The sequence below is a fragment of the Pogona vitticeps genome, chromosome 4 (assembly GCF_051106095.1).
Source record: "Pogona vitticeps strain Pit_001003342236 chromosome 4, PviZW2.1, whole genome shotgun sequence".
In the NCBI taxonomy this organism is placed as follows: Eukaryota; Metazoa; Chordata; class Lepidosauria; order Squamata; family Agamidae; genus Pogona; species Pogona vitticeps.
In genome coordinates this window covers 203,279,298-203,306,727 of record NC_135786.1, presented here as the reverse complement: position 1 = coordinate 203,306,727, position 27,430 = coordinate 203,279,298, and the positions used below count along the sequence as shown (strand labels likewise).

Here is a 27,430-nt window from a genome sequence, read left to right as displayed (position 1 = left end):
TCCGTCGCTTCCCCGCGCAACGGGAACAGCCCCCGCGCCCGCGCAGAAGTCCGCCCTTCTCGGAGGGAACGGCGAGCAGGTGGCCACTCCTTTGCGTCCTCTTCCTGCCTTTAAAAAATATTGTAACTCTTATTCTGAGCGACCCCTCCACCCCCACCCACCCCCACCCGGTTGCCGGCAAAACTTGGACGTGTCCCTCACGTCAGTTGCTTCGCCGGGATCTCTGAGGAAGCCAGTGCGTGCGCGGAGGGAGGGAGGGGGCGAGGCGTGGCGTGGCAGAAGGGCAACCCCCCTCCCAAGGGAGGCTGCTTCGGCTTCCTGCGGCGAGTTTTTTTTTGCCTCTGAGGAGGGGAGATGGGCGCCAGGGCCGGGCCGGGCATCCTAATGCCTTGGGTAGCGCTGGTGGCGTTCGGGGGCTGGGCTAGCGCGGGGTGCGCGGAAGAAGGGCGCTGCTGCCCCGGCCGGGACCCGACCTGCACCAGCACGGGTTGGCGCATCGACAGAGCCTATGGCACCTGCTACTGCGACGAGGCGTGCCCGCTGACCGGCGACTGCTGTTATGACTACGCCCAAGCGTGCCCAGGTAGGACGGAGAGCGAGGAGTGGCTGCTCAGAGGTTGATAGAAGAGGAGGGACTGAATGAATTTGGAGGTGTGTAGTGATCGATGATGATTTGAGCGGGGGGGGGGCGCACTCTGCACCTGCTCAGAGGCAAAGCCCTCTGAACTCCGATGACCTCTTAACACAGTTCAGGGCTGAGCCTTGCCGATGGGTGAAGCGGAAAGTACTGTAATTGCCTTGTGGGGTAAAGCGCCGGGGAGCCGCCGTTCCGTTTACAATCATCCTATATGAAAGCCTACGGCCAACTTTTGTACTGCCAAACCTGCCAGACCAAACTTCGTTCCTTACCAACGTTTGCTTTGAAGATCTTTTGCCGCTGTTCAATTCTCCACCCTCCCGCCCCGGATCTCAAGGGATTCTGTAAGAAAAAGCATTATATAAGGCTTGGAAAAAAAACTCACTTTCCTGGTTTTTCTTTTATACGGGAAATCAAGCCGAGAGACCAATCAATGCAAGGAAGTGACTCAGGGAGGCGTTCATTGAGAATTCGTTTGTGAGCTTTCAACTCAAGAGATAGGAATATGAAATACCATTGAAAATGCAGTAACCCTTACGTTAGTATGGTTGGATTCTTTGCTTTCAAAGATATTTCCAGATAAATACTGGGAATTGTTGGCTCTAAAAGAAAAGGCCACGGGAGTATCCAGAGCCTTGTAGGATACTCAGTGAACAGCGAAGGTGAATGAACGAAAAAGAAATGAGCAAACAAACAATATATATAAAGAAGCAATCCAATATATATCTACTATAAAAATATCAAACAGGATTAAAACCACACATTTGCTATGCACGGCTTAATAAAAGAAAACTGAGAGCTTGTATGTAAAAAAATGTAACATAAACCTTACTAAACATGCAAGACAAAAAAACCAAAGGATACATACCAAAAAAGAGGTTGCTGGTAAAACAGAGCAAAATGACTTGGCTTCAAGAGAAAAAACATAAAGCAAGCTGAATCAAAGAAGAAGCAGGCATATCAAGGTAAAAGATGAGATACCAGCAGACACAACATACATCAACTGCTTCTGCTATCTACTAGCATCTAGTGAAAAAGTAGGTAAGGCTTTCCCTTATAGCCAGAGAAATAAAAAGACCAGGTGTATCTAGAAGAACAACAGGTGTAGACATGGTAGGAAAAAAAGGAGCCAGGATATTAAAGAAAAAGGTACATACATAGCTGCATTGCATTGTAAGGAAAAAAACACCCCACAGATATATATTTTATAGCAAATAGCTATAAAACTTCCTTTATAGCTATTTGTTCCCCCTCCTTTTCTAACCTCTCTGCTTGAATTGTTGGAGGAAAAGTAGGGGAACATAATGAAATCCCCAAGTCCTACACACTGACTCTGCTAGATTTTAGTCAAAGCTTTTAAAACGTTACTTTTAAATACTGTATACGCAGAAGCACAACATCTCAAAAACCTAAGTTTTAATCGTGATAAACTCTTATGGACAGCTGTCCACTTGATCAGTTGCCAGTGAGCTGCAGTCCATGAAAGATTATGCTGAGGAAAACATGTTATAAGTACCACAAGATTCATTGTTGTGTTTGCTGAGACCGAGTAACATAGCTACCATCACCTCCCTTCTGCATTTTTTTAAGCATCTGGAGCCAGTTCTCTGAAACCCAGAGGACTCTTCCTTTTCAATTTGAGCACCCACCCCTTGAAATATTTTTTAAAAGGTTGCAAAAACATTGATTCATCCTTTGAATAATTTTTCACAGCTGATTAAAAAGGAGCAGGTGTATAGTGATGGCTTTCAGATGTGAACTCTAGAGGCCCACAGCCCAAAGACAAATAGAAGAACACTCCTTTTTTTATTATTTAGAACAAATATTCATGATTATCATGACTTTTCTCTCTCGCAGCATGTAAGCGTAAACTTATTTGCTTCAATGGCATGGAGCTCGCCTGCTCGTCAGGCATCCTGGATGGGTGCACTGGGCTTTCTTCTGCTCTGTTTGGTACATTGTGGAATGGATTACATGGATTACTCTGCAAAGTATGGAGGAAGGCTGCAGAAGGAAGCATTCTGCCTTGGAGTGTAGAATCAATTTGATGATCACCTCCTAGCTGGTCATGGGATCATTTAAACTGGAAGTATTTAATATACAAATTAGTATGCAGAATAATTTGAAGGTGCATCAATATATTTCAAGACAAGGAGTTTTATCTCCTAATGCTAATGTAGAGGTATTTTCCCATAAAAATTATTTATTGAGAGAACGAGTTACTGCTTAGCTATCCTGTTACATTAATTCTTCTCTCCAAACTTCACTGCAAGCCTGTTTTAAATAATACTCTTCCATCCAGCCCTCTAAGTCTAGGTGAGGTAGGAGGGACCTTGAAAGAAGAAGCAGTTGTGAGGGAGAATTGATGGATGAGGAAGTTCTCAGTATCCCCTTTTTTCCTTGTCATTTCTGCTCTGCAAATGCCATCCATTAAACTCAACTCACAATTGAATATTTTGGTGAATCCTGTGTTTGTCTTACACTTTAACTATTCTTTAGCATTTGTAGCTAAGTATAGTCAGATGTGCCATCTGGTCTTATTGAAGATGTTTCTTGAAGATTGTTGCTTCAAACTCAAAGCTTAGACAACTTGCTTTTGTGAACTATAGCTCCAAGAATTCTCCCACCAGGAAGGGAATTGTTTCCTTTTTTTTTTTTTTTTTTTTTTTTTTTGCTGTTTTGTCTGTTTCCATCATTGGCCACTGCTTTAAGTGCCTAATACCTGCTTGATTTGAATCTTGGCTATAATTTAGGGACATATGAAGAAACAAAAGAGCATAATAGGACAATGATTGTAACATATGTATGTTGTTAATTGGGAAGTAAGTGGTGTATGGAAGTTGTAAGATTATTATTATTATCATTATCATTATCATTATCATTATCATTATTATCTTGATAGCAAATAATGAGTTCTGATGTCGATATGATGTATTGTTTTACGAAGTTGCATGCTATCAGTACACATAAAGCACAAGAATTTAAACAATTTCTCAAAGTAATATATCTGTGAAACATTCTATATGTGGCACATTAATAATTATAATAATACATTAATAATTATTAAATGCATATCCAAAGAGCATTAGTAATTCTTAGTAATCCTACAGACAGCTTTGTAGCCATTTAACATGCCTAGACAGTAGGAGGTAGAGGATTTTAGGATTTGTGGCAGAGACAATGATTAGCTTTGGATAAAATGTATTGCTTTGCTGTTACCTGAATATCTTTCTTTCTTATTTGCCTTTTGTAAAGTGTTAGTGTGATTGGATTGTTTAATATTTGTGTTAGATGTATAGTGTATTTATATCATTACATAAATCTTGCCTTGTATGAGTTAACTGGAAGCCGTTTACTGTGTAAACTTTCCTGATTGTGTTATAAGCCATTTGAACAAAAGCAATATACAAATATACTGATGATGATATTGCCAATCAAGCCAATACAAAGGTGTTCCTCAGCACAGTGATCCCCAACCTTGGGCCTCCAGATGTTCTTGGACTACAACTCCCAGAAGCCTTCACCACCACCTCTGCTGGCCAGGATTTCTGGGAGTTGAAGTCCAAGAACATCTGGAAGCCCAAGGTTGGGTACCACTGCCTTAGCAGACTCTTCAACCGCCAGCTGCATGCCTAGAGGGATGAAAAGTTTCTGGAGGGTTGTTTAAGCCACCATCTATAGTGTATACTATTGCTTTCCATCATTTGATCTTCAAAGTTTTGCACTGGACTGCAGATGGAAAAATATTGCTCTCATACACAATGCAATAATGTTCTATAGAAATATGAAACATTTTACAATAAAGGGATTCCAAAGAAAGACTGTAAATTAGAGTTGGGTGGATGTTCTTTTTGGAATGAGGAGGGGAGAGGCTTTCAGTTATGAGGTGGGGCGTTTAAGGGCATTCAAGCTACATTGACAGAAAACAGGAGATGGCTTTAAAATGATTTTCATTTATTTTATCTGTTCTTCCTAGATTAAAAAAATCTGCATTCCTAGCACATATTTTTCTGATGTTCTGGTACATTATCCTTATGAGGTTATTATAACAGTAATTGCCTAGATCCTTTAATACTGTATAGCAATTCTCAAACTTCTCTTTGCTTGCAGGCCATCTAAATATGGGTGGAATCACAGGGAACGTCTGTACTAACTTTTTACATTTATGAATCAAAGCAGATAATTCAGATTTTAATCATTATAAATTTGCCTTCCTGATGTGATTGATCTGCTTTTCTTTTAGTAAGTAATATCCTGTCAAGTGAGATATAAAGCAGGGGCATAGGCTATTACTCTATTAATTTGCTAGATTATCTACTCAGGGGTAGAGCAAGAATCATCTTGACTGTTGGTCAGGATCTTGTTGGTGTTTGCATATGTTATTCTGACTAATTAATGATATTCATGGTCATACATCCAACTGCATAGGTGACACGCACCCCTGCACCTTGTCAATTCACTGTAATTAGCTGTAGCAAGTTACACTAACCATAGGCAAACATCAACAGATTCTTGCGAGGATCCGAAAAAGCCAACAGAGTATGAGGCTGTCTAGGGATATTCTCAGCTGTTCTGCAGACGACATGACTGGAAGTTACATGCCACCAGGGCTTGTACAGTATATCACAATTTAAGAACTTCTACTTTAGTTCTAATTTAGCTGGATAGCTCAGTGGTTTAGGTATCTGGCTGTTGAGACAAATATTAGAAGTTCAATTCCCCGCTGGGCTTCCCAGGAGAACAGCGAGCCTGTGTGGCCTTAGGTCAGCTGCACAGTCTCAGGGCAGAAAGTTGTTGTTGTTACCTTGTTACAGTATGACTGAGTTTCCTTGTCACACTATGTTAGAATTTAGAGGAATTCTGATATGCATAAGCCATTAGCCTCTGCTACCAAATTATTAAACACAAAGTGACTTTGGGTCACTGTTTAGTGTGATGCTCAAACTAAGCAGGAGTTGTCTCTCTGTCTTATGTCTTCCACCATGAGACAAATAACCCATCATTCATTGTAGAATTGCTTTTGTGCCTTCTTTAACTATCCCAGTGCAAGTAGAATTAGTTTGCAGTGAAAGCCAGGTTACTACCTATGAGGATCAGGATTGTGGAGACGTTCATGATAAGCTGGGGTCCCTACAACCTCTTGTTCATTGTGTTGTCTGAATGCACCCGTGGAGTATTTTACATAGCCGAGACCCAAGCTATATGGAGAACCTCAGTCGTGAACTATGTTTCCCTTTTAAAAAAGGCAGGGAGGGGGTGGGGAAAGGAGAATAAAAAAAAAAATGCAGGACCTGGTATCTAAAATGAAAATATTATTCCTATACCTGAACAGAGGTCCACTTAAAAACTCCCATGCATTAGAAGGCCATATGAAGGAACCAAAGCCATGAATGCATCTAGGTTCTTTGTATATTTGCCAGGTGAGGACAATGCAGTGTAGTTCCCTCAAGCAATCTTTCAGTAAGCTTTCCTTCACAGGGCAAGTCTCCTTACAATGCAGAATTAGCTGTTAACATTGAACTCAAAGATTAAGAAAATGGCAGGTGTTTGGTGTTGACCTCTTCTTCTTCATAAAATATTGTTAGATTTGCCTGTATGGTTCCCCTGTACAATTTCCATGTAAGTTGCCAGTATACAGTATAGTATTGAATGGGGAGGGGAGTGTGTAATAACAAGTCACCACATCTCACTAAATGTTACAAGCAAATGAGAAGAATTGGATTTAGAGTTACCTACAGTAATTCCAGTAGGTTTCATTATAAAGTGACAATATTCTTACATTTCTTTGCAGGTCTTCCGTGCATAGTTGGAGAATGGAGCCACTGGAGTGGCTGTGCAGAGCAGTGCAAACCCAACTTCCGTATGCGTACACGCAGTGTACAACAGGACCCCAAAAATGGTGGGGAGCCCTGTCCTCCATTAGAAGAGAAAGCTGGCTGCCTGGAATATGCTAACTATGAGGGTCAGGATTGTGGAGAAGGTCATGGTACATGTGCATACTATCTTTTTGAATTTGTAATCATGTGGCTTAAATCCTTTAAAACAGAGTTATTTTTTACTTGAAACTGAATGTGGCAAAACAAAATGCACAGAATATACTTCAGGACTGTTACTTTTCTTTGTTAATTTATTTAAGAGGGAGGAAAGATCAAGGTAAGCTCCTTCAGTCATAGAAACATGGTTCTGCACAAGCTGACATAAGATGTACAGTATGTCCAGGAAGATCAGAAATTGGTCTACTTTTTAGATATTGGGTCCATTTTAGATACTGGGTCCTGTGGAGTCATAAATGCACAAAGACCTTCTATGCTTATGAAGTGCTTTAGGTAATACAGTATTCCTTATGCATATTTCCACCACCATCACAAATGCATTTGGTGGGGGCACAGGAGAGAGCCTTCTCTGTTGTTGCTCCCAAACTTTGTAACTCCCTCCCACTGGAAACCAGGCTGGTTCCATCTTTGCTATCCTTTCTCAAGCACACCTTTCTGTTCAGGCAGGCTTTTCCTTAGATGGACCAAGAGAGGTTTTAAAATGGGATATTTTGGATTTGTGTTGCTTTTAAATAGTAATGCTTTTACCTAACATGGGTAATATAAAGTTTATTTAATATTTTTCAAGTATTTGAATATTTTACTGTTTTTAGCTTTTAATATTGTTTTTTTAATTATGTAAGTTACCTTGGGTCCTTTTTTTAAAAGGGAAAGACAGAGTAAATGTATTATAAATAAATAAATAATCACATATTTGAGGAAGGCATGGTAACTAAGTTCCATGCCATATTTCCAAGGGAAGATGGTACAGCATAGTTATAGGAGTGGTAAGAATAAAAGCATGTGGTTTTCTTCCCAAGTATGTTTATAGGCAGCTTAAGATTGAGCTAAATGCAACCATAGTACAGTGGGGTCTTGACTTGAGAACTTAATCCGTATTGGAAGGCGGTTCTCAACTCAAAAAGTCTGTAGGTCAAGTCTCCATTGACCTACAATGCATTGAAAACCGATTAATCCCGTAACAGGCCGTTTTTGTTCCATTTTGGTTTTTTTCTGGTCTGTAAGTCAATTCTCAGGCTGCAAGTCAAACCTAAATTTTGCGGCCAGAGAAGTCTGTAACTCAAAAAGTCTGTAAGTCAAGCTGTCTGTAAGTCAAGGGTCCACTGTAACTATGTTTTAGTAAAATACAACCAAAAAAGAGATGCTTTGAAATATTAAGCCTTGGTTGTTTATTAGGTCTAATGTTAATAACATATAGCTTTTTTGTTTGTTTATTTCTTCTTGCTGGTACCCTACTCATCCTGGCTATATATTAATTCCAGTACCAGAAGCAGTATGTTTTTGAATGAAGGGGCTGGGAATCAGAAGGGTGTTGCATTTCATTAGCTATTGTGTGATGAGATGGTTTGGCAAGGTAGACCTTTGATCAGATCCAACAGGGCTCATGTGTTATTTGTCTTTTTCCTGTAAACTTGTCTGATGTTTTAATCCTCTAATGCCAAATTGTTTCTAGGCAGGACAGAAAACTCTCCATGCTCTCTACCTCTTCTAATAGCAATGGCAGTTTCTTTGATTGACTTCCATCCTGTTACTAGATTTTATAATAATTTTTTCTTCCTAGTTCCTGCTTTCATAACTACTTCGGAATATAGCAAAGAGAGAAAAAAGAGAGCTGCAAACCCAAGATGGTCTTCAGATACAGAAGAGCCTAGGTAATTAAGGTTTTACTCCTATAGTTACTCCTCTCTGAACAAGTCTCATTGCATTCAATGGAACATGCTTCTTAGTATACTTTGAGTGAACTGTTGAGTTTTTTTTCCAAATGAAATGTGCATCTTTTCATTTGAGGAAAGTCTGTTTTATGTATAACATACAACTGAAGCTTTACATAAAGCAGACTTCATTTTAGAAAATAATATGTTCTATTATTTTAGCCTTAAGTCCTTTTGTATTTGACATGTGGCAATTTATTGTTAGTCTTCTTTTTAAAAAATTCTGACTTACTAGACACAGTAAGTTAAAATAACTTTTTAGTGAATAGATTTAAAACAACGTGAAGGAAGCTGCATCTGGGAGTAAGCAGCTATATACATATTGAACTATATTGGATTTTGTATTTTACTGTCAACTATCCAGAGTAGTGCTTTGCACTAATATATAGCAAGCAATATATAAATAACTGAAAACAAACAAATGAACAAACAGATAAATAAATAAATAAATAAATAAATAAATAAATTTATTTTCTGTGAAAATAATAAGTAGTACTCTGCCAGTTTAATGACAGCCAGTGTGAGCAGTGGATATAATAATATCAAGATAGAGTAATATTCAAATCTCTGCTTAGCCTTGAAAACTCACTGGTAAAACTACTCCTTAAATATGTCACATACCTTGAGAACCTATCAGGTTTGTCATAAGTCAATGTTACGTGACAGCACCTAACACAATCATTTGCAATAGCCTACATCATTTAAGGACAAAAATCTACTTAAAAATCTGTTTTAACACTCTGATTGGATAATCACTATGGAAAAGAACAAGACAAAGAGTTTGTGTTGGTGAAATTTTCCAGTTATAGGGTCTAACTTCATTGCTGAAGTAGCTGGTAGCACATGAGCTGTATTATAGTGATAGTATTCTGTTCGGAGGCTGCAGGTCTCTGAAGTCTTCAGTAACATAAGCAGAAGTTTTGTATTATGAGAACTGCCATTCAGTAACATTTGGAGACCTGTGATGTGCCCATTGCTGATATGGTGGGATTGCTAAAGAGTAAATAGTCTCTTTCTAAAGGGATTGTGGGAAAATGATCTTTGAATTTAAACTGAGCTCAACAGCTCTAACTCACATTGCAATAATCAAGGATCTATTCCTTTAAGAAAGGATTAGGTAAGTGGATGTGATTTTCCTTGGAGTCTCAAATGGTTGGAACTAGAAATAGGTGAGTCCAAGTTGCTCACTATTGTTGTTGACTGATTGCTGTTCATTTCCACAACACTTTCAGTTTTGGTTTTTTAAAGAGAGGGGGATAGATCTATGTGATTTTCCTTACTCTCTCTCTTTCTGTGTGTGGGGTGGGTGGGAATATGCCAATGCACTTACTATCTATTAAAATACAAATGTTAGGTTTCACTTACTTTAATTTTGCTTATTCCTTAACTATGTAAATCTCAGGTCATCTCACGTGTTTTACAGCCAACAGATTGATGGCCGTTTCGTATAAGCTTTTAGTGTACACATATTGTATAATCACAAGCTACATCCGCTGAATGGTAACTGAAGTTGTTAAATTATTAAGTATTTTCTTCCCTAAAGGAGCTATTGTGTGGAATTTAAAACTGAAACATTGTCTCCTCGTTGCTCTGTGGAGAATCGCCCATATGCTCGGTGGATGCAGTATTTACGAGAAGGATATACTGTGTGTGTGATCTGTCAGCCTCCAGCAATGCATAGTGCTAACCATCGCTGTTCTGGAGATGGTGTTGATGCTGATAGGTAAGGATCTGAATCTTGTACAGTAGCACATTCTTTTAAGCTTATACATTATATCGCACAGATTTTAAAGAGAGTAGAACAGTGCTGTTGAGAATGCCAAAGCAGCTTGCGTTCCTTCAGATCACTTGTAGCATAGGATCATTCCTCTGTATTAATAGAACTACTCATGAATATTATTCAGTTGTTTTTGTTCATCCAAAAACAGAACAGACACTCTCTTACTAGATGCTGCACTGGATAGCTTCCAACTCTGCAAGTGCAATTCAGAATTAGAATTTTTAAAAGCAAAAGCAGCTCAGTTTCAGTCTCAACTAAAAAAGCAACAAACATACAGAGTTCAGACACTTTTTTCCCTTCCATTTAAGTATACATTTAAACATAAGAACTCTGGTGGGATTGGCTGGAATCCAAAGGATCAGTTTTGAGATTTCTTCTATTTGATAATGGCTTTAGAGCTTGGATTTAATGTTGCTTTCTTGCACTGTAGAGCAGTAATATGACAGTATTCTAGCTGTGACTAGTTAGTGGTGCCAGCAAGAAAGATAAAGCTGCTGCACAGACAAATATACCCAAAATTTTCACTTTTTTGGTGAATGATATATCTGTCCTTACATAGTAGGCAATCTATTTCACAGGTGAGATTACTACCTTTCTAGACAAGTGTGGTGTAGTGGATAGGGTGGTGAACGAGGACTCATGAGCCCTGAGTTTGAATCCCTCCTCAGCCATGGGTGCTCACAGGAGGCTGGCACTGATAAAACCACTCCTTTAGTATATCACTCACCTTGCACATTTTATTATAGTTGCTATCAATCAAATGTGACTTGACAGCAGATAATGTGAGTTTTAAAATTCTTTTTTAGCAAATTGTTTATTTTCACTTATAATCCTAATGAAACAATTAATGACACTTGTTAATTATTACTAAAGGAAATTGGTTAATCTCCATGATTGCAGTGCATGGGGAGCCTAGAGCTTATAAGTCCCAGTATCTTGGGCAAGGGTGAAAGAGAACCCTTAATTCCTTTTTGGTTTTAGAGCAACTAGGTGCTGTTGTATTTACCACCTTGCTCCTTTCCAAGAGTGCATCAAGAAATGTTGGTAGCTACAGCTGAGACTCTATAGACCATGACAGTGTTAATTTTAAATCAGCTGTGGTAAACATAACAGTTCAGCAAGTAATCTTCTAAAGTAGTTGTAGTAATAGTAGCAGCAGCACCACCACTACTACACTGGATCGGATCCACAGTACTACTTAGTAAATTTGTGCTTATGGCAAAGGTGGTAACATTTTTTTGCTGTGACTTCAGAAAATGTGTTTTTGAGGTCTGCAAAACCACTGCAGGGCTACGAGACAGCATGGGCAGATTGGCAAAGAAAGTCTCAAAGAATGGTCAACCTGGAGTCGTATCTACTCAATTTTTATTGAAATATCACTCTTTTTGTGATGACACCAATGATGGCATTTATTCTTATGTAAACATTGTGCAAGAATTGCAGTAATAAATATATAATTAACTATTAGAATTGTTTTGCTTTGGAAGTAGCTCATTATATGACTCCATATTTAGAAAGCACACTATGAAGCTATATCCTCCCCATTATGATAATACATTTCTGTTTTCTTTCAGAGATAAAGTGCTTCACTGGCAAGCAGTTGGTAATCCATTCTGCTATGGAACATGGAAAAAAGTTAAAGAGGTGGAGGAATGTTCATGTCCTCAAGTACATAGTTTTATTTTTACATAGCAGTTGGAACAACTTTAACTGAAAGGAGGAAGATACTTGGATGCTGGATTTAATGAACATTATTATTTAACAAACGAAGTCAGTTTTAAGTTCCACTCAGCCTTTTGTGCACTGAGTAAAGTTAACTGTACCAAATTATACAGAATGGCTTGAAGATAAACTATGGGATGGCATTCCAGCAAGGACTTTACCTTGCATGTCAGTGACTCCTGTGAATGGTCTGTTGGAATGAATAAGGTTCAGTCATGTGCTCCTATTAAGCTTAGGACAGTGGTCCTGAAATGCAAAAGTTTGCTTTTGCCATAGCAAAAGAGAAACCAATCAGATAGATGCTCCTAAATACTGAAATTCCATCTCTTCAGTATGCGGTCAGATCACACTACACATTCCTCAGAACAGGAAGTTGCTGGGAGGTCTGCTAGCTTCTTATGAACCAGTGATAGGGAACCTGCATGACAGTCTAATTTACATTTACAAACAACTATTTAAATGAATGCAGCTGCTGTGCAGCAGGAATAAGCTATTTCTAAGAGGCACCTGGCCATCAAGAATTATTCCAGAATAGACAGGAGAGAAACCATTGTTAGAACTGGAAATAAAGAGATTTTGGAGGAGTGTTAAATTTTTTTTTCTTAAAATCAAAATTTCACATGGCATATGGCATTAAATAATTTGCTGCCCATATACTTCCCCTTATTGTAGAAATGTATGAAGGCCCCTGAGCTGAAGTAGACAAAGCATCATACTAAAACATGGCTGTCAAAGTCTTCACTTACGGAGTATACATGCTTTGATTTTTAGCCGTAAACCCATTTTATATTTATGCAGTTGCACAGGTGATAGGAATGAAATGTTAAGCCCAATTATTCTGATGCCATTTTTTAGCTAATACCCAGATGTAAACCCTCTTATTTCCTAAATTTTCAAGAACCAGCATCAAATGATTACAATACATGAAGAGGCTACAAGCTTATTTTTATTACACATATTTTTACCATGATTTGGTAAAATACATATAAAATACCACCTGGTGAGATGATTAAATCAGGAGAACACAATAAGAGGAAAGCTGAGAAACCACTAATGTAGGAGGGAAAAGCAGCTCAAATTATGTCTAATCTGGTCATAGTTCTCCATCTGTCTTTCAGCATTACACTAGTTCGATGCCTGAAGTCATAATGTTGAAGAATTTTAGTCCAGTTTCCTACTCCAAACCTCTGTACACCTTTTTTCAATTTCTGATCATCTTCCCAGCTCCATCTCTTTAAGAGGGAAAAAAAGACAAATTATGTTCAAATATATAGACACTATTTAAAATACTTCTACTATAACTTATGAGCTGGGAAAAAACTACAGCTCCTGTCAAATTGAGCTTTGGGGATTGAAAGAGTTAAGTCTTTTGTGTACTAACATCTACAGATATGCAACATTTCAAGAACTACTACTCCTGGCATGGCTGAATTCAAGAATTCAGCTTTCTGGAATGAACATCGTTATTTGAATTGTTCTGATGTAAAGTATTTCTAGAAATATATATTTTAGAACATCAAACCTGATTAAAACATACAAGAGTCTTAGATATACAATGGCCACTGGTAGACTACAGCATACTTTTTAAAAAAACAACTGCATTCGAAAAGCTCAATTGTTTATCATAATGTATATCATATAACAAGCAGAAAATGATACAACTGCCTTTGATTTTCTAGTTGTAATGCACTGGAAAGCATTATGTAACACTCCTGCAACATTTATTTTGCCTAGGAGAGAATTAATTAATAGCAGCAATACTGAAAAGAGAACCACTTAGAACATTCACCATATTCTTTTATGTAGAATCTTTTATAAACAATCGGTGCCTACTGAAATGAGCAAATTCAGTTTCTTCGGAATACCAGAACAGCTGTGTTCAGGACTTAGATTCTGTTGATAGACTATGGATAAATAAATACAAAAGTCAGATGCCCACTTTCAGGAGAACTGTGAGATTACTTAAACAGACAGTCACTGTCTGTTAAGTCAGTAACAGCTAGCTTCTCAAGCCTGTTGAATCAAGAACCCTTCTACCAGGCTTTGATGTCCTTACTAGAGTCTGAGCACACAAGATAATTACGTGAAAGTAAAAAAAAGTTTGTATCTCTTTGGGTAAGCAATTTCACCAGAAAATACCATAGAAATTACACATAACTATACAGAAAGTGATGGTCTCCTGGTTGTGGCAGGCTAAGATGATAATGTCTTTTCTGGTACAGATGAAGCCTTTACTTCAGGGCTTTCAGTCCTAAAATATTTTGAGCCTTTTATATCTTCTGCACTTTGTTTTTGCTTTGGTTTTATTTGATGTATTATTATTCTGTTTTAGATTTTATATTTGTGGTTTCCATCATTTTAAGTTTTTTTGTAAACTGTCCAGAAAAAAAAATGTTATCTGGCAGTATATAAGTATTGTAAGTAAATTAAGCTACACAATAGCAGCTTTTTGTCCTTTATTACAGGCAGTTCCTCTGCATGCAATGAGTAGGTATCACATTAAACAACAGCAGCAAGAATTGCACTGTATTGCATTGTCCCAAGTAATATCTTTGCAAAGCCTGGCAGGCTAGTGTTGTGAGTGCATGTCTGTTGTCTCCTGTAGCAAGGTGTTGTAAACCGAAAGAATGCTGATCCTATGATTGTTCTTACCAACATCTTATTATATTACAACATGAAGATTTTAGAATCTTGCCCATTCATACCTGTTTTTTCTGACCAGTTGAGAGATCAGCCTGCTGACCATTTTCTATATTCAGCAAAGCATTCCTACCTAGTAAAGTAAACAAAACAAATATATTTAGAACCTTTACATTCATTGTATTATTGATAGCTTTATTCTTGGAAGATAGCTACATAGAAATTTATTTCAAACTAGATGAAGGCCAAGTTGAAGCTGATTTCATTTGCTATGGAACTGGGGTATTTAAAAAACCACAACCATAATAGGCCCTTCAGTGTGAATGAAAGTGGAATATCTTGTAACAGTTTGGAGAAGAACAGATGTCTTTTTAAAATTTCAAATTTTAAGAACACTGTACATTGCAGTGCCAGTTAAAACCCATACAGATCAACTGTAACTACTGTATACTGGCTGAAATATTGTGGCTTACTATGTTAACTGCAAGTTGCACTAGAGTAGGCCCATTTAATCAATGAGGATTTGATGAGGCAACTTGCTATGGTAAAGTTGTAACTAGAGTAGGTCCATTTGAATTAATGGAACTGAAAAAAGATTTTTCTCATAAAATCTCTGGTGATTCAGTAGGCCTGCTCTAATGCAATTTACTACAATATACAACAGGATTTCAGCCACTGAACAAGTATGCCTGCAGATTATCTATTCCACCTGTATTGCTCAGCAAAACATACTGTTCCTTCATTTTTGAGGTCTGTATCTATTGCATCTAGAAGAAAAGGAAATTCCTTAATTCTTGTCTTTAATTACAGTACTGCTGATTCAACTACTGTAAGGATGCATGCACTTTTCCTGTGTGTGTAGCATGCTATAGATTTGCAGATAAGAGGTACAGGTGGCAAGAATATTAAATTGTTCCTTTTCCTGTGTGTGTAGCATGCTATAGATTTGCAGATAAGAGGTACAGGTGGCAAGAATATTAAATTGTTGCTGTCTATAGGAATTGCTGTTACACTCTACTTCCTTCATATACTTAAGGTTCATTTGCAGTTTGCCAGGAGGAGAAAAACAGCTAATCTGATATGAAATCAATACTGCTCTTGCTGCAAAAAACAGCAAAATAGGCCATCAAGTCCTTCATTTTGCTAGTAGTATTTCTTGATAGGTTGTCTTTACTATAAACCAGACACTCACAACCATAAATTCACACTTAGAAGGCTATATTTGCGGAAGGGTTTGAAAAGCAAAGTTACTTTTAACTGGATGTGGTAAGTTGCATATTTCTATTCCAGATATTATTTCATTACATAATCCACTGGTTCAAGCTTTACACAGCCATATTGACATAATATTTTTTATTATTTAAAATGTGGAGTTATAATTTAAAAGATGAGTACTATGCATGCATGCTGTGAGCCAGGTTTCCATGTACAGTGGTGCCCCGCTTTATGATTACCTCATTAAATGATGAAATCACTTCACGATGATGTTTTTGCAATCACAAAACGATGTTTCAAAGGGCGATTTTTGTTAGACAATGATCGGTTCCCTGCTTCGGGAACCGATTCTTCGCATTACGATGATCTAAAAACAGCTGATCGTCGGGTTTCAAAATAGCCGCCCACTGTGCAAAATGGCTCCCTGCTGTTTTTAGGACAGATTTTTTGCTTAACAAGGATCGGAAAATGGCTGCCCTATGGAGGAACTTCGCTGGACGCTGAGGTATTTCGTCCATTGGAATGCATTGAACCGGTTTTCAATGAGTTTTAATGGGTTTCTTTTTTTCTCGCTTGATGACGATTTCGCTCTTCAGCGATTTCGCTGGAACGGATTATCCTCATCAAGCAAGGCACCACTATATAGTATTTTCGGAGTTTGGGATGTTACTTTTAAAAATATACTAGTTCTACTGCTTATTAGAAGATCAGAACAGGAAGATGTTAATACTGTTCTAAGAGCAAAGCATTGCATTTTTCATTAAGTTGCTTGTTTGCAGGGTAGGGTAAAAATATTCATGATGAAGTTGGTGAAATGCTTGATTTTGTTTTTTAATTTTAGGGCTATGTGCCCCTTGGAGCTATGCAGGGCTCTGAGTGCTGGATAAATTGGACTAGAAATCTAGACATTGCTTTGCTATGTGTATCGAGCTAGTTTAGTTTCACAGACCAGAGCAATATGATTCTCTGGCCTTCTCGTTCAGGATACTGCTCTGAGCAGTGCAGGGCATTTGTGCTAAAGTCTTCTTTGTTTTGGAAGCAATCCAGTGGTGCTTCCGGAGCAGACAGATCAGCTGACAGGGTGTTGTCATTGCCCAGGGGAATGCCCAAACGTGTTCACAGTCTTCACATTCTTCAGAGAGGCTCCTTCCTTGTAAAACAAAACTGAAAACAGTTTGTCCACCTTGTACAAGATAAGTTTTATAATTGCAGGTTCCTTCTCAAACCTTTGAAATACCAAAAAAGAAAAAAAAAGAAAAAAAAAGAAAAAAAAGCATTGCTACACCACAGGAAAGTCCTTATTATTCTTGAAATGTAATCTGTTGCAAGTATCATAATGTTTTGCTTGTAATGAGTTTGTAATTAGTTACCCATGTTCTGTTTATAAATCTTTCCATGCGTTTGAAGCCTATAGCAGTATTGCAGTGACTCATCCATCAAAATTAAAGTAGACAAGGACTGCAACGCTTACTTGGAAGAGTACTTTGTTTTCTGTGCTTTGGTCTCAGGTAAATCTGTTCCCACTTGGGATCTAATAATGTTTGATCAGCCAAGCAACAAGCCTGTTCATATGATCTAGAAAGGAATAAGAGAAACATGTTTCAAATGATGGTACTTGAGTATAATTAAATGAATGCCTCCAAAGGCTAGTCTTCTGCTACATCTTGTCACCAATTGCTTTTCTTTGCTGGACAGCTTATGCTGAGTTAAAAACAATGCCAAAGTAATGTTGACAGCATTAATTCCCAAGAACAAGCAAAATATGTTTTATATAAACTGTTGTACCCTGTCAACTTTCTCATCCTATATTTAGAAAGTAGGAATCCATTATTTCTTTCTGCCAGTATCTTTTTGGTTACAACTAATTTCACTAAAAAAATCTCTATTTCAGTGAAATATAGCTGAATTCAGACAAGATATAGGACCATATGCACAACTCCACAAAATGATACAGTGCCACTGGAAAAAAAACCCTGATTTTTCCTACTTCATGCCAAGAATAAATCATTCCATACATTCCAATGCTACTCTCACACAGTTTCTATTGCAGATAATATACACCTTGCTAGACAGATAGTGAGATTTTTCTTTATTTGAATAGTATGTAGCATAATTTATAATTCACCTTCTACTGTGAAGATACTGTTAAGAAATGAAGAGTGACATGGGAAGGAAAAAGCATGACCTCTTATGACAACAAATATCTTACAGATAAAATGCTAGATCTTCAAGAAATAATAAGTATAAACCTCTACTAGCTTGTGTATATCCTAGTTATAATAAAGTGTAAGCAACAAGAACCTTACTTCTATATGGTACCAACCTGTTTGTCATTTCTAGATTGTTTTCTTTGTTTTTGTTGGTTATGTTTATGGCAGTTACATTATCACACTGCATAGGTATCATGATTTTTTGTTTAGTTTCCACTTCTTTCGCAGCTGCCTGTAGAAGACAACAATATTATGCAAGTATTTTAAAACTGTTTGGAAGTTTTCCAGAAGCACATTACCACTAATATCATGAAACATTTAAAACAAAGTACTGTATATACTCGAGTATAAGCCGATCCGAATATTTATTTATTTATTTATTTATTTATTTATTTATTTATTTATTTATACCCCGGCCCTCTAGACCATGTCTACTCGGGGCGGCTTACAACATAAAATAAATCAATATAAAAATATATATAATCATAAAACACAATTGCTATATTAATTAAGACAATTAATTTAAGAAAGGATTACCAAGATGGGATAGGATAAGGAAAGAAGAAATAAAAAAGATTTAGCTGACTGGAGGGAAGGCCTGTTTAAATAGCCAAGTTTTTACCTGTGTTTTAAAAACACCCAGCAAGGGTGCCAGCCGAATTTATGTTGGAAGGGCATTCCACAGCTGAGGGGCCACCGCCGAGAAGGCCCGGTTTCTAGTTTTTTCTTCCGAGCCTCTCTCGGCATCAGACCCCTCAGCCGTCCCTGCCGGCGATGACGGGTGATTCGGGTAGATCTGGGTAGGAGAAGACGATCTGCCAAATATTGAGGTCCCAAACCGTTTAGGGCTTTATAAGTAATCATTAGCACTTTGAAGTCGAAGCGGAAACGGATGGGCAACCAGTGCAAAGCAGCCAGAGTGGGGGAGATGTGTTGGTGTCTTCTCACCCCACTAAGAAGCCTGGCTGCTGCATTCTGGACCATCTGGAGCTTCCGCATCAGCCTCAAAGGCAGCCCCACGTAGAGTGCGTTACAATGGTCTAATCTTGAGATTACGAGCGCATGTACTAGAGTAGTAAGGCCCCCCCCCCGATCAAGATATGGGCGCAGCTGGGCAATCCGCCATAGATGAAAATAGGCGGAGCGGACCATGGATGCCACCTGGGTTTCCATGGTAAGTGCCGGGTCCAGGTGTACCCTCAAGCTGCGGACCTCATTCTTTGCGGCAAGGGTCGTCCCCCCGAAAGAAAGGGAGTTACCTATACCGCTGACGGAAGGACCACCCACCCTCAAGACCTCCGTCTTGTCCGGGTTCAGCCTCAATCCATTCAACTGCATCCATTCCAGTACGGTCTCCAGGCAGCGCTGGAGGGACAGGATGGCATCCACTGAGGTAGATGAAAAGGAGATGTAGAGCTGTGTTTCATCAGCATACTGGTGACACGAGGCTCCACACCCCCTGATGACCCCCCCAGCGGCCTCATATAGATGTTAAACAGCATTGGAGAGATGATCGACCCCTGTGGGACCCCACAATTGAGGCTCCACGGGGTCGAGACCCTCTCTCCAAGCTGCACTCTCTGGGGCCGGTCCTCCAAGAAGGAACAGAGCCAAGCAAGCACTAGGCCACCTATTCCTAACTCAGAGAGCCTCCCCAGGAGGATACCGTGGTCAATGGTTGCTGAGATGTCAAGGAGGACCAACAAGGACATATTGCCCCCATCGGCCTTCCTCAACAGGTCATCCATCAGTGCGACCAGTGCCGTTTCCATACCATAGTGAGGCCTGAAGCCCGATTGGAATGGGTCCAGAGCGTTGGTTTCGTCCAAAAGCGCCTGGAGCTGATCTGCCACCACCCTCTCAACCACCTTGCTGAGGAAAGAAACGTTGGCGACGGGCCTATAATTGCCAATGTCGCCTGTCGCCAAATTTGGTTTTTTCCTAATGGGCCTAATGAGTGTCTCCTTGAGGGCAAGGGGAACCTTGCCCTCCTGGAGAGATGTATTAATTATTGCAGTGGCCCATTCTGTTGTTACAGGCCTGGCTGCTTTGATTAGCCAGGCTGGGCAAGGGTCGAGAGAAGAGGTGGAGGCCCGACAGCGATCAAGCGCCTTGTCCACCAAATCTGATGTCACAGGCTGAAAGTAATCGAGAATCACCGGGCAAGACGGAGCGCTGGACATCTCAGCTCGATCCATTGTATTTAAAAAAGGAGAAAGATCACGGTGGATGGCCTCCACTTTAAATTTAAAAAAACGCTGCAAATTGGTCAGGTGAGATGCTAGCGGGAGGCCCTTCACCCAGACCAATTCCAGATAGATCGCGAACTATACGGAAGAGTTCCACCTGATTAGAAGCATTGCTTATCCGGTCGGCGATGTAAGATCTTCTAGCAGCCTTTACCTTAGCCAGGTAACGGTTAGTTGCGATCCTGACAGCAATTTTGTTGTAATCCGTCGGTTTCCTTCTCCACGCGCACTCTAGCCATCTCCTTATTCGCTTCATTGCTCGTAGATCCTGGGTATACCAGGGTCCTGGCCGAGCTCTGCTCCCGAGAGGGCGTTTGGATGCGATTGTGTCAACAGCCCTAGTAGTGGCAGAGAGCCAGCCGTCCACCAGAGCTTCGACTGGAGCGCCAGACACTGCCGCTGGAATCCCTCTCATGGTATCCTGGAATCTCATAGGATCCAGTAACCTTCGAGTTACTGGATAAGAATATAAGCTGAGGCACCCAATTTTACTACAAAAAAACTGGGAAATTTTATTGACTCAAGTATAAGCTGTGAGTGAAAAATGCAGCAGCTACTAGCAAATTTCAAAAATAAAAATAGATACCAATAAAATTACATTAATTGAGGCATTAGTAGGTTAAATGTTTTTGAACATACTGCCCTTCTGAGCTGCGAGACACACTTCACTGCCTGTGGAGGGAGGACTCATACCGGATGCTGTGCTTATCTACTGCTCTACTGCTGCGTAACAAGATGGAGGGAGACAGAGGATGGAGCAGGAAGGTGGGAGGAGGAAGGTGGGTACATAGAATATGCAGAAGGAGGAGGAGGAAAGTGTCCTGGAAGCAGAAATGCAGTGTACTTAACCCGGATCATCAGACCAACCACAGAGGCTGCAGGTGCCCATAGATGAGTGGGGGAGTCCGGAGAACACTTGCACTGCAGGGGAGAACATATAATTTTGACGCTGACTTGAGTGTAAGACGGAGTGGTTTTTCAGCAAAAAAATTGTGCTGAAAAACTAGGCTTATACTTGAGTATATACAGTAAATATCTAACATTTTGCTTTAAAAATATCACCATAAAACAGTTCCTGATGCAAACTTACAGTTCAGAGAAAACCATTAGTGTCACACTTTAAAAAAGGCAGTAGCATTTTTTGACAGTTCCACCAATGGCCCATGAAAACAGAGTATTAAATCCTCCCCTTCAAGTGCTAAAGGCTGAAGCTAACTATGCTTTCTTGAGGAATGCCATAAATATGAGACTATCACTGAAGTGGCCATGTCTCTAATGCTCAGAAACAGTATGATCTTGCCACAGAAGCCAGTGATCAATCTTAATGTTGGACAAAAATTAAAGAGGTGAAGTTTATACTTAAAGCCATTGTAAACACTAACAGTGAATGGTAATACACTGATTTTAGAAATACTAGCCAAACAGTTGTAATTTTCTTATTATTTCCATAGAGATGCACTACTGATTTAATGGGCACAACTGAATGAGTATATTTGAGTGACTGTTACATGCTCATTCATTTATTTACACTTAAAACAAGAAACACTGGAAATTTTCAGTTCAGTATTGAGAATATCTTGCTTTGTCTTTGAAGTACAGAATTGTATTCTATTTTTGTGTTTCATTAATCTTGCACAAAGCAAAAATTAATGTAGAATGGATTTTTTCTTGGTTTCAACATTACCTTTATTAGAAAATTATTAGAGTCGTCCTTCAAGAAATTAATGATGTAAGATTTGATTTTCTCAATCAAAAGACTGAAACTAAAATGTCGAAGAAACGAGTGATAAGGATCTTTCTTTTTTATTATCGCAGACAGCTTCATTCGCAAAGGCTAAAGCAGGATAATTCAAAATATATGGTCAATATTATATTTTCTTACTTGCATTCTAACAAAGGCATATATGTTAGCTCTGTCTTTGCAGGAAGAAATGTAAGAAGCTCAGTTTTGAGAAACTATTCTAACAAAAACCAGATCCATGCTGTGCAAGTAACTCTTCCTTGCTTTAATATTTCCAAGCTAGAGCAGCTACTTTTTCAGCTGTAATGTGCAAAAGAAGTTTTCCATATTTCCCCATGTATTTCAATCAAAGTGTGAAATCAATAGCCACATCAAATAACTACATTTTTTATGTCAAACACCTTGATATCTAGAGCACCACCCTCTTCCCGCCCTCTTCATGCTAGCAATCTGGGATTGGAACAGTGTGGTCCAATACTCTGAATGCTTTATGTCTTGAAAGATGAAAAGGGGGCCAGGCAGCGACAAGGTCATCTAATTTGTTTTGACGTACCACACAGTGGAGTGGAAAACAGCCATGAAATATTGCATCGCCACACTTTCCCAAAATCATTCCAACAACATCATTGCCACTATTGCACTGAAACTGCAGTAGCATACTGGTGTATTACTGAAACCACTCTAAAATATTATGCTGCCTCCTTAACTGCAAGAAAGCATTTTTTTACAGTTTTAGCAGAGGGTCCTAAGATACTGTCTTGATCTCATATTTTGTCTGCAAGCCATAGCACATTGGTCCTCAGTAGGCTCCTCTCCATCAACTCCCTTCATTTTCTTCATGACATAGTACTCTCCTTAATGTCTCCATCTGTTATGCATCTTTCTCTACACTGTAGTACTTTCCCATTTCTGTCCCTTCTCATTTTCTTTTTTTTCCCTTTCCTCCTCTACCTGTTCTAATTTCCTCTCCAATTTCCCCAACTCAGTAAAATTCATGTCACTGAAATGCTCCAAGATTGCCGCATGGCTGGCTCCAGAAGACTAGAACTGGCTCCAGTCATGTGCCTCTGAACCCAGGAGTGCCTTCCACTTTTAATACACTTGAATAAGCATTGAGCAGCTTATTGGAGAGCTGACGTTCTCTCAGAGTGATCCAATAAACAAGGATGCATGCAATTATATTGCAGGCTTAAAGTGCAAAAGCTAGATCTACCATGACAATACTAAGAAATGTGTATAAGCCTTCATATTTGTACTTGCTAGAGGAATAGCACCAGTAGCACCAGTGTAAGCTTCACTCACAGAAAAAATTAAAAGATCTTAGGTCAGTACTGAACTTGGCAAATCTCCACATTAGTAGTTTAGGTGGAGATGAAAGTATTTCTATTTTAAATATGTCACATTCTCCAAAACAAACTACCTGGTTTACCTTAAACAAATTCCAATACTACCTCATTTGAGAGAGATTCTGGAAATATCCTTTCTAGGACTTCTGTTGCTTCTTTAAAATAGCCTTTCTCCAGATACACTGCTACAGCCTGTAAGGAAAAAAAAACCTGCACATAACAACTTCCATCTAGTACATTCTGGGCTGAAAAGCATTGTCACAATCAAATAGCCTTTCCCAACCTAATGGTCTCCAGATGTTTTGGACTGCAATTCCCATTAACCCCAAGTGACATGGCAAAAGGTAAGGGATCATGGAAGCTGGTCCAGAACATCTGGAGGACATCCTGTGGGGGAAGGCTGCTTGAGAAACATCTATTATTTGTAAGAAATATAGAGAAAAGCTACTTGTGTAGCTTCATGTTATGACCAAACTTTGTTCATATTATTCACCTAAACATGATCTTAGGACATGATGCTTTTGTTGTGACTAATTAATAGTAATCCATGAAGAAACTGAGGAAACAGTATTCTGGGTGCACTGATTTACAAACGAACCTGGATCTGAATTAACTGCTTGATGTCTTCGTGGAGCTTGTCTTGCTTGTTTTGTGTTTTTAGAAATGAAGTCCAAATCAACAGTGCATTTTCCAGAGGGGAATCTTTTTGGCCATCATCAGAGTGAACATCTTAAGAGGAAATAAATGGAGTTACACTGCTAATAACAGTGTAAACATTTCAGACAGCAAAAAACACAAGTATATAAACAAATTTACATCATATAGCTCCTCAGCTATTATCTGCAACCAGCTATTAAGGCCGAAAAAACTGACTAGATCAGTATTTCATACATAAATGACTGAAAATGTAAGTATATATATGCTTAACTCTGCAAAGCCTTAAAGTCAGTACATCATTTTCAATACTAGGAAACAATTTCTGTAAAAATACTGAACACAAGTTTAAACTCTAAAATTATCCCTTGGAATTTCTGCCACAACTTAAGGGAACTACATGAGTCCAGTCTTTCTGGATGAGCCTTTTACTTGCTGTAAGCTTGATTTAATTTAACTATATGCAATCCTGAATAGTGCAAGTTGAAAAAAAAATAGCAAGATGCTGTTTTACCAAATGATTTTCCTTCTGAAACATATGCCAACAGCTGACAAAGAAATACTGTTTTCTCATGATGTTCTTCTACTCTGTGTAACCCTTTGATAACAGCTGAAAGAAAGAAAGCAAGTAAGTTTAGCTCAGTTTTATTCCTACACTGCCCCTGTGTGGCAACTTCAGCAGGTCTGCTTGTGATTCTAAGAGTAACTACTTGAGATCAAATTGTATCTGAAAACAACGGAAGTAACTCCCCAAAAAATATATTGAGAACTTGTGTATTAAGAAACAATTTATATTTAATAGCTGTCACTGAGGTGATTTCCCTAAAATTCACATGATAGGTAGAAATAAATGTGTCACAAATGCACCAGTTAGATGTATTCTTTCAAAATTACTATATTATAGTTTTTGAAGTTGTAGCCATGTAAGTCTGCACAAGCATATTAGCAAGAAACAAAACACAGACATACAAACAAAAACATGGTACCTTAAAGACTAACTGCTATATTTTAATGTAATATTTGTGGAACTAGCCCACTCTCTATTGTCTGAAGAAATGGGCTAATTCTATAAAAGCATACATTAAAATAGCAGTTAGTCTTTAAGGTGCCATGTCATATTTTCTTTCATTTTGTTTTGTGGTTGTTGCATATATATATACCGTAATAGTTATCCTAACTTTGAAATTGGGTGCCTTGTCCCAGCTCCCACCAACCTAGCGGTTCGAAAGCATGCAAATGCGAGTAGATAAATAGGGACCACCCCGGTGGGAAGGTAACAGCGTTCCGTGTCTAAGTCGCACTGGCCATGTGACCACGGAAGATTGTCTTCGGACAAAACGCTGGCTCTATGGCTTGGAAATGGGGATGAGCACCGCCCCCTAGAGTCAAACACGACTGGACAAAAATTGTCAAGGGGAACCTTTACCTTTAGTTACTTTCAGCTCTGCAGTTGAGATAATGATAATGATAATTATTATTCTGAATTGTTGTTGCAAAACATTTCCCCAAGCTTTAAATCACAAGAAGCTGAAATGGAAATGAATGTGGTAAAGCTTCATTGTGGATCTTAACCAGGCAACCTCAGGCTAAGGTTTTCCCTGCTGAGATTAGGATAGTTACTATGTATCAGCCAAAACAGGATAGTTACTATGTATCAGCCAAAACAGCCACGCTACCATAAGCTCTATGAAAAAGAGGCAGAAACAAACTACAGTATAACAATAAATAGCCTGTTTCATTAAAATAAATTTTCCAGATATCAGAACGCCTTTCTGACTAAGCAACCAACTTTCCAGGACACAAGAAATACTTATTAGCTGCAATCCAGTTCCTTAGTGTAGTAAGTTACAACTAGAGTAGGGCCATCAAATCAGTGGACATCCGGTGAGTCAACTCTCGCATGAGTTCCACCGAATCAATGGTCCTACTCTAGGAGTAACTTACTACTTTAAGCACCAGGATTTCAGCCACAATTTCCAATTGTCACTAGTTTGTTAACCACATTTAGAACAACTTAGGGCTAAAGATCATAAGCAAATTCTTTTCCACCCGGGAAAGACTCATGACTCAAAACCTGGTGTAAACGACACCCAAATTTCCATTGGCAAGGCTTTTAATGCTCTTGGTTACCTTATTGCTTCCCATTATATTCCTTTTACTTTTATAGCATTGCTGTATCTATTTTATTGCTTTACTATATCTATTTTAAAGACAGGAGGGCCTGGCGTGCTCTGGTCCATGGGGTCACGAAGAAGAGTCGGACACGACTCAAAAACAACAACAACAGTATCTATTTTACAGCCTGACTGAGAATGCTTTCCACTGAAGGGAAGCACATAAAGGCTTCAAAGAAATAAACAGCGGCGAGACAGGCAGCGGCCGGACTATTACGGCTGAATTGAACACCTGGGAGCCACGGTTTCCTTTCCACAGATAAAAAAAGGGAAGAAAAACGTATGTTGACTTCGCAGCCACTATTTTAAAAATACTCTTTATTACTCCCAGGGAGGTGATAGTCCCAGTCTTCTTAATTGTTGTTGTTTGGTCGTGTCCGACTCTTCGTGACCCCATGGACTTCTTAACGCGCCTCACGAGAGAGAGAGGGAGAGAGAGAGACACGTCTCGCTACCGCCGCGACTCGCCCACTCAACTCAGCGCCAGGTCTCGGCTCCGCTCGAAGTCTTTCGGGTTGCCCTCACAAAAATGGCGGCACAGGGAATGGCAGGCGAAGTCCAGGATCCACCCGGCGGCCACCGCCTCCACCTCAGCGACCGGAACCGAGGAGCCGTACAGGGTCGGGGCGGCGTCCCCCGAAGGAGCCGGCCCAGGCAAGGGCTGGAGAAGAGCGGCCGCGGGACTCGCCCCCGTGGCCATGTTTAAATTTCGCGCCCCGCCTCCAACGGCCTGAAACGCCATCACGCTCGTCCTCGCTTCTCACCACGCCTCCCCCGGGAAATCGAGCGCTCCGTGACCGGGAATGACTCGCTCTGTTAAGCTCCTTTCTGTTCCTGCCGGAGATAATCCGCACGGGCTGTACTTCCGGTCCCCATTCAGTCACCGCTGTTTGCGGCCGCGGGGCAGCCGTGTGTGGGCGGGCCGCCCCCTCAGGCGAACTCGCCCTACGGCAGATGCCGCTTGAACGCTTCGCCGCCTGCCTGGGGTCCCTTTGCGTGGGTGGGTCGTCTCCACCCGTGTTCGATTGGAAAACGGAAATGTTGTTTTATTGGACCTGCCTAAAGAGGAACACAGGGAGGGGCCAAGTATCTCCCCACCTTTCCCCGCGCACGGTGGTTAAATTCAGTGTATGCTCGTCCATAATACAGGCTCAGTGATAAATGTAAAAACAGAGAGAGGTTGTTTTATTTATTCATCTCCCAGCTTCCAAACAACTGGAGGAAATAGGCAGCGGATCAAATATTCACAGTCTCCTCGAAGTATCGTCATTTATGCCTGTATCCATTTCCACTGGGT

At 39.6% G+C, this 27,430-nt stretch overlaps 2 protein-coding genes across 5 annotated transcripts; one reads left to right on the top strand and one right to left on the bottom strand.

Moving 5' to 3' along the window:
- Positions 1-206: 206 nt before the first annotated feature.
- Positions 207-17,223, top strand: SBSPON (somatomedin B and thrombospondin type 1 domain containing). The gene is made up of 5 exons (XM_020812749.3): positions 207-583; positions 6,429-6,623; positions 8,252-8,342; positions 9,946-10,125; positions 11,757-17,223. The coding sequence occupies exons 1-5, from the start codon at positions 355-357 to the stop codon at positions 11,872-11,874; spliced, it is 813 nt and encodes a 270-aa protein (XP_020668408.2). The 5' UTR covers positions 207-354; the 3' UTR covers positions 11,875-17,223.
- Positions 12,833-27,162, bottom strand: TERF1 (telomeric repeat binding factor 1). Of its 4 annotated transcripts, XM_020812724.3 has the most exons (9): positions 26,611-27,158; positions 24,474-24,569; positions 23,904-24,034; positions 23,411-23,497; positions 21,903-22,052; positions 18,083-18,201; positions 17,231-17,334; positions 14,610-14,677; positions 12,833-13,136 (listed from the first exon to the last, which is right to left on the bottom strand). In XM_020812724.3, the coding sequence occupies exons 1-9, from the start codon at positions 26,873-26,875 to the stop codon at positions 12,978-12,980; spliced, it is 1,179 nt and encodes a 392-aa protein (XP_020668383.3). In that variant the 5' UTR covers positions 26,876-27,158; the 3' UTR covers positions 12,833-12,977. The 4 variants fall into 4 exon arrangements, with proteins under 4 accessions (XP_020668383.3, XP_020668399.3, XP_020668391.3 ...); XM_020812740.3 differs by lacking the exon at positions 21,903-22,052 and having other exon boundaries at positions 26,611-27,162; XM_020812732.3 differs by lacking the exon at positions 23,411-23,497 and having other exon boundaries at positions 26,611-27,159.
- Positions 27,163-27,430: the final 268 nt, after the last annotated feature.

Excerpts from the sequence above, each read along its gene's own strand:
- SBSPON (XM_020812749.3), top strand. The coding sequence starts at position 355 with ATGGGCGCCAGGGCCGGGCCGGGCATCCTAATGCCTTGGGTAGCGCTG. Across the intron at positions 584-6,428 it reads CTACGCCCAAGCGTGCCCAG|GTCTTCCGTGCATAGTTGGA; the intron begins GTAGGACGGAGA and ends ATTTCTTTGCAG. Across the intron at positions 10,126-11,756 it reads GATGGTGTTGATGCTGATAG|AGATAAAGTGCTTCACTGGC; the intron begins GTAAGGATCTGA and ends GTTTTCTTTCAG.
- TERF1 (XM_020812724.3), bottom strand. The coding sequence starts at position 26,875 with ATGGCGTTTCAGGCCGTTGGAGGCGGGGCGCGAAATTTAAACATGGCC. Across the intron at positions 24,570-26,610 it reads GAGCCGAGACCTGGCGCTGA|CTGTTATCAAAGGGTTACAC; the intron begins GTTGAGTGGGCG and ends TCTTTCTTTCAG. Across the intron at positions 13,137-14,609 it reads CAACTGGTCAGAAAAAACAG|AGATGGAGCTGGGAAGATGA; the intron begins GTATGAATGGGC and ends TCCCTCTTAAAG.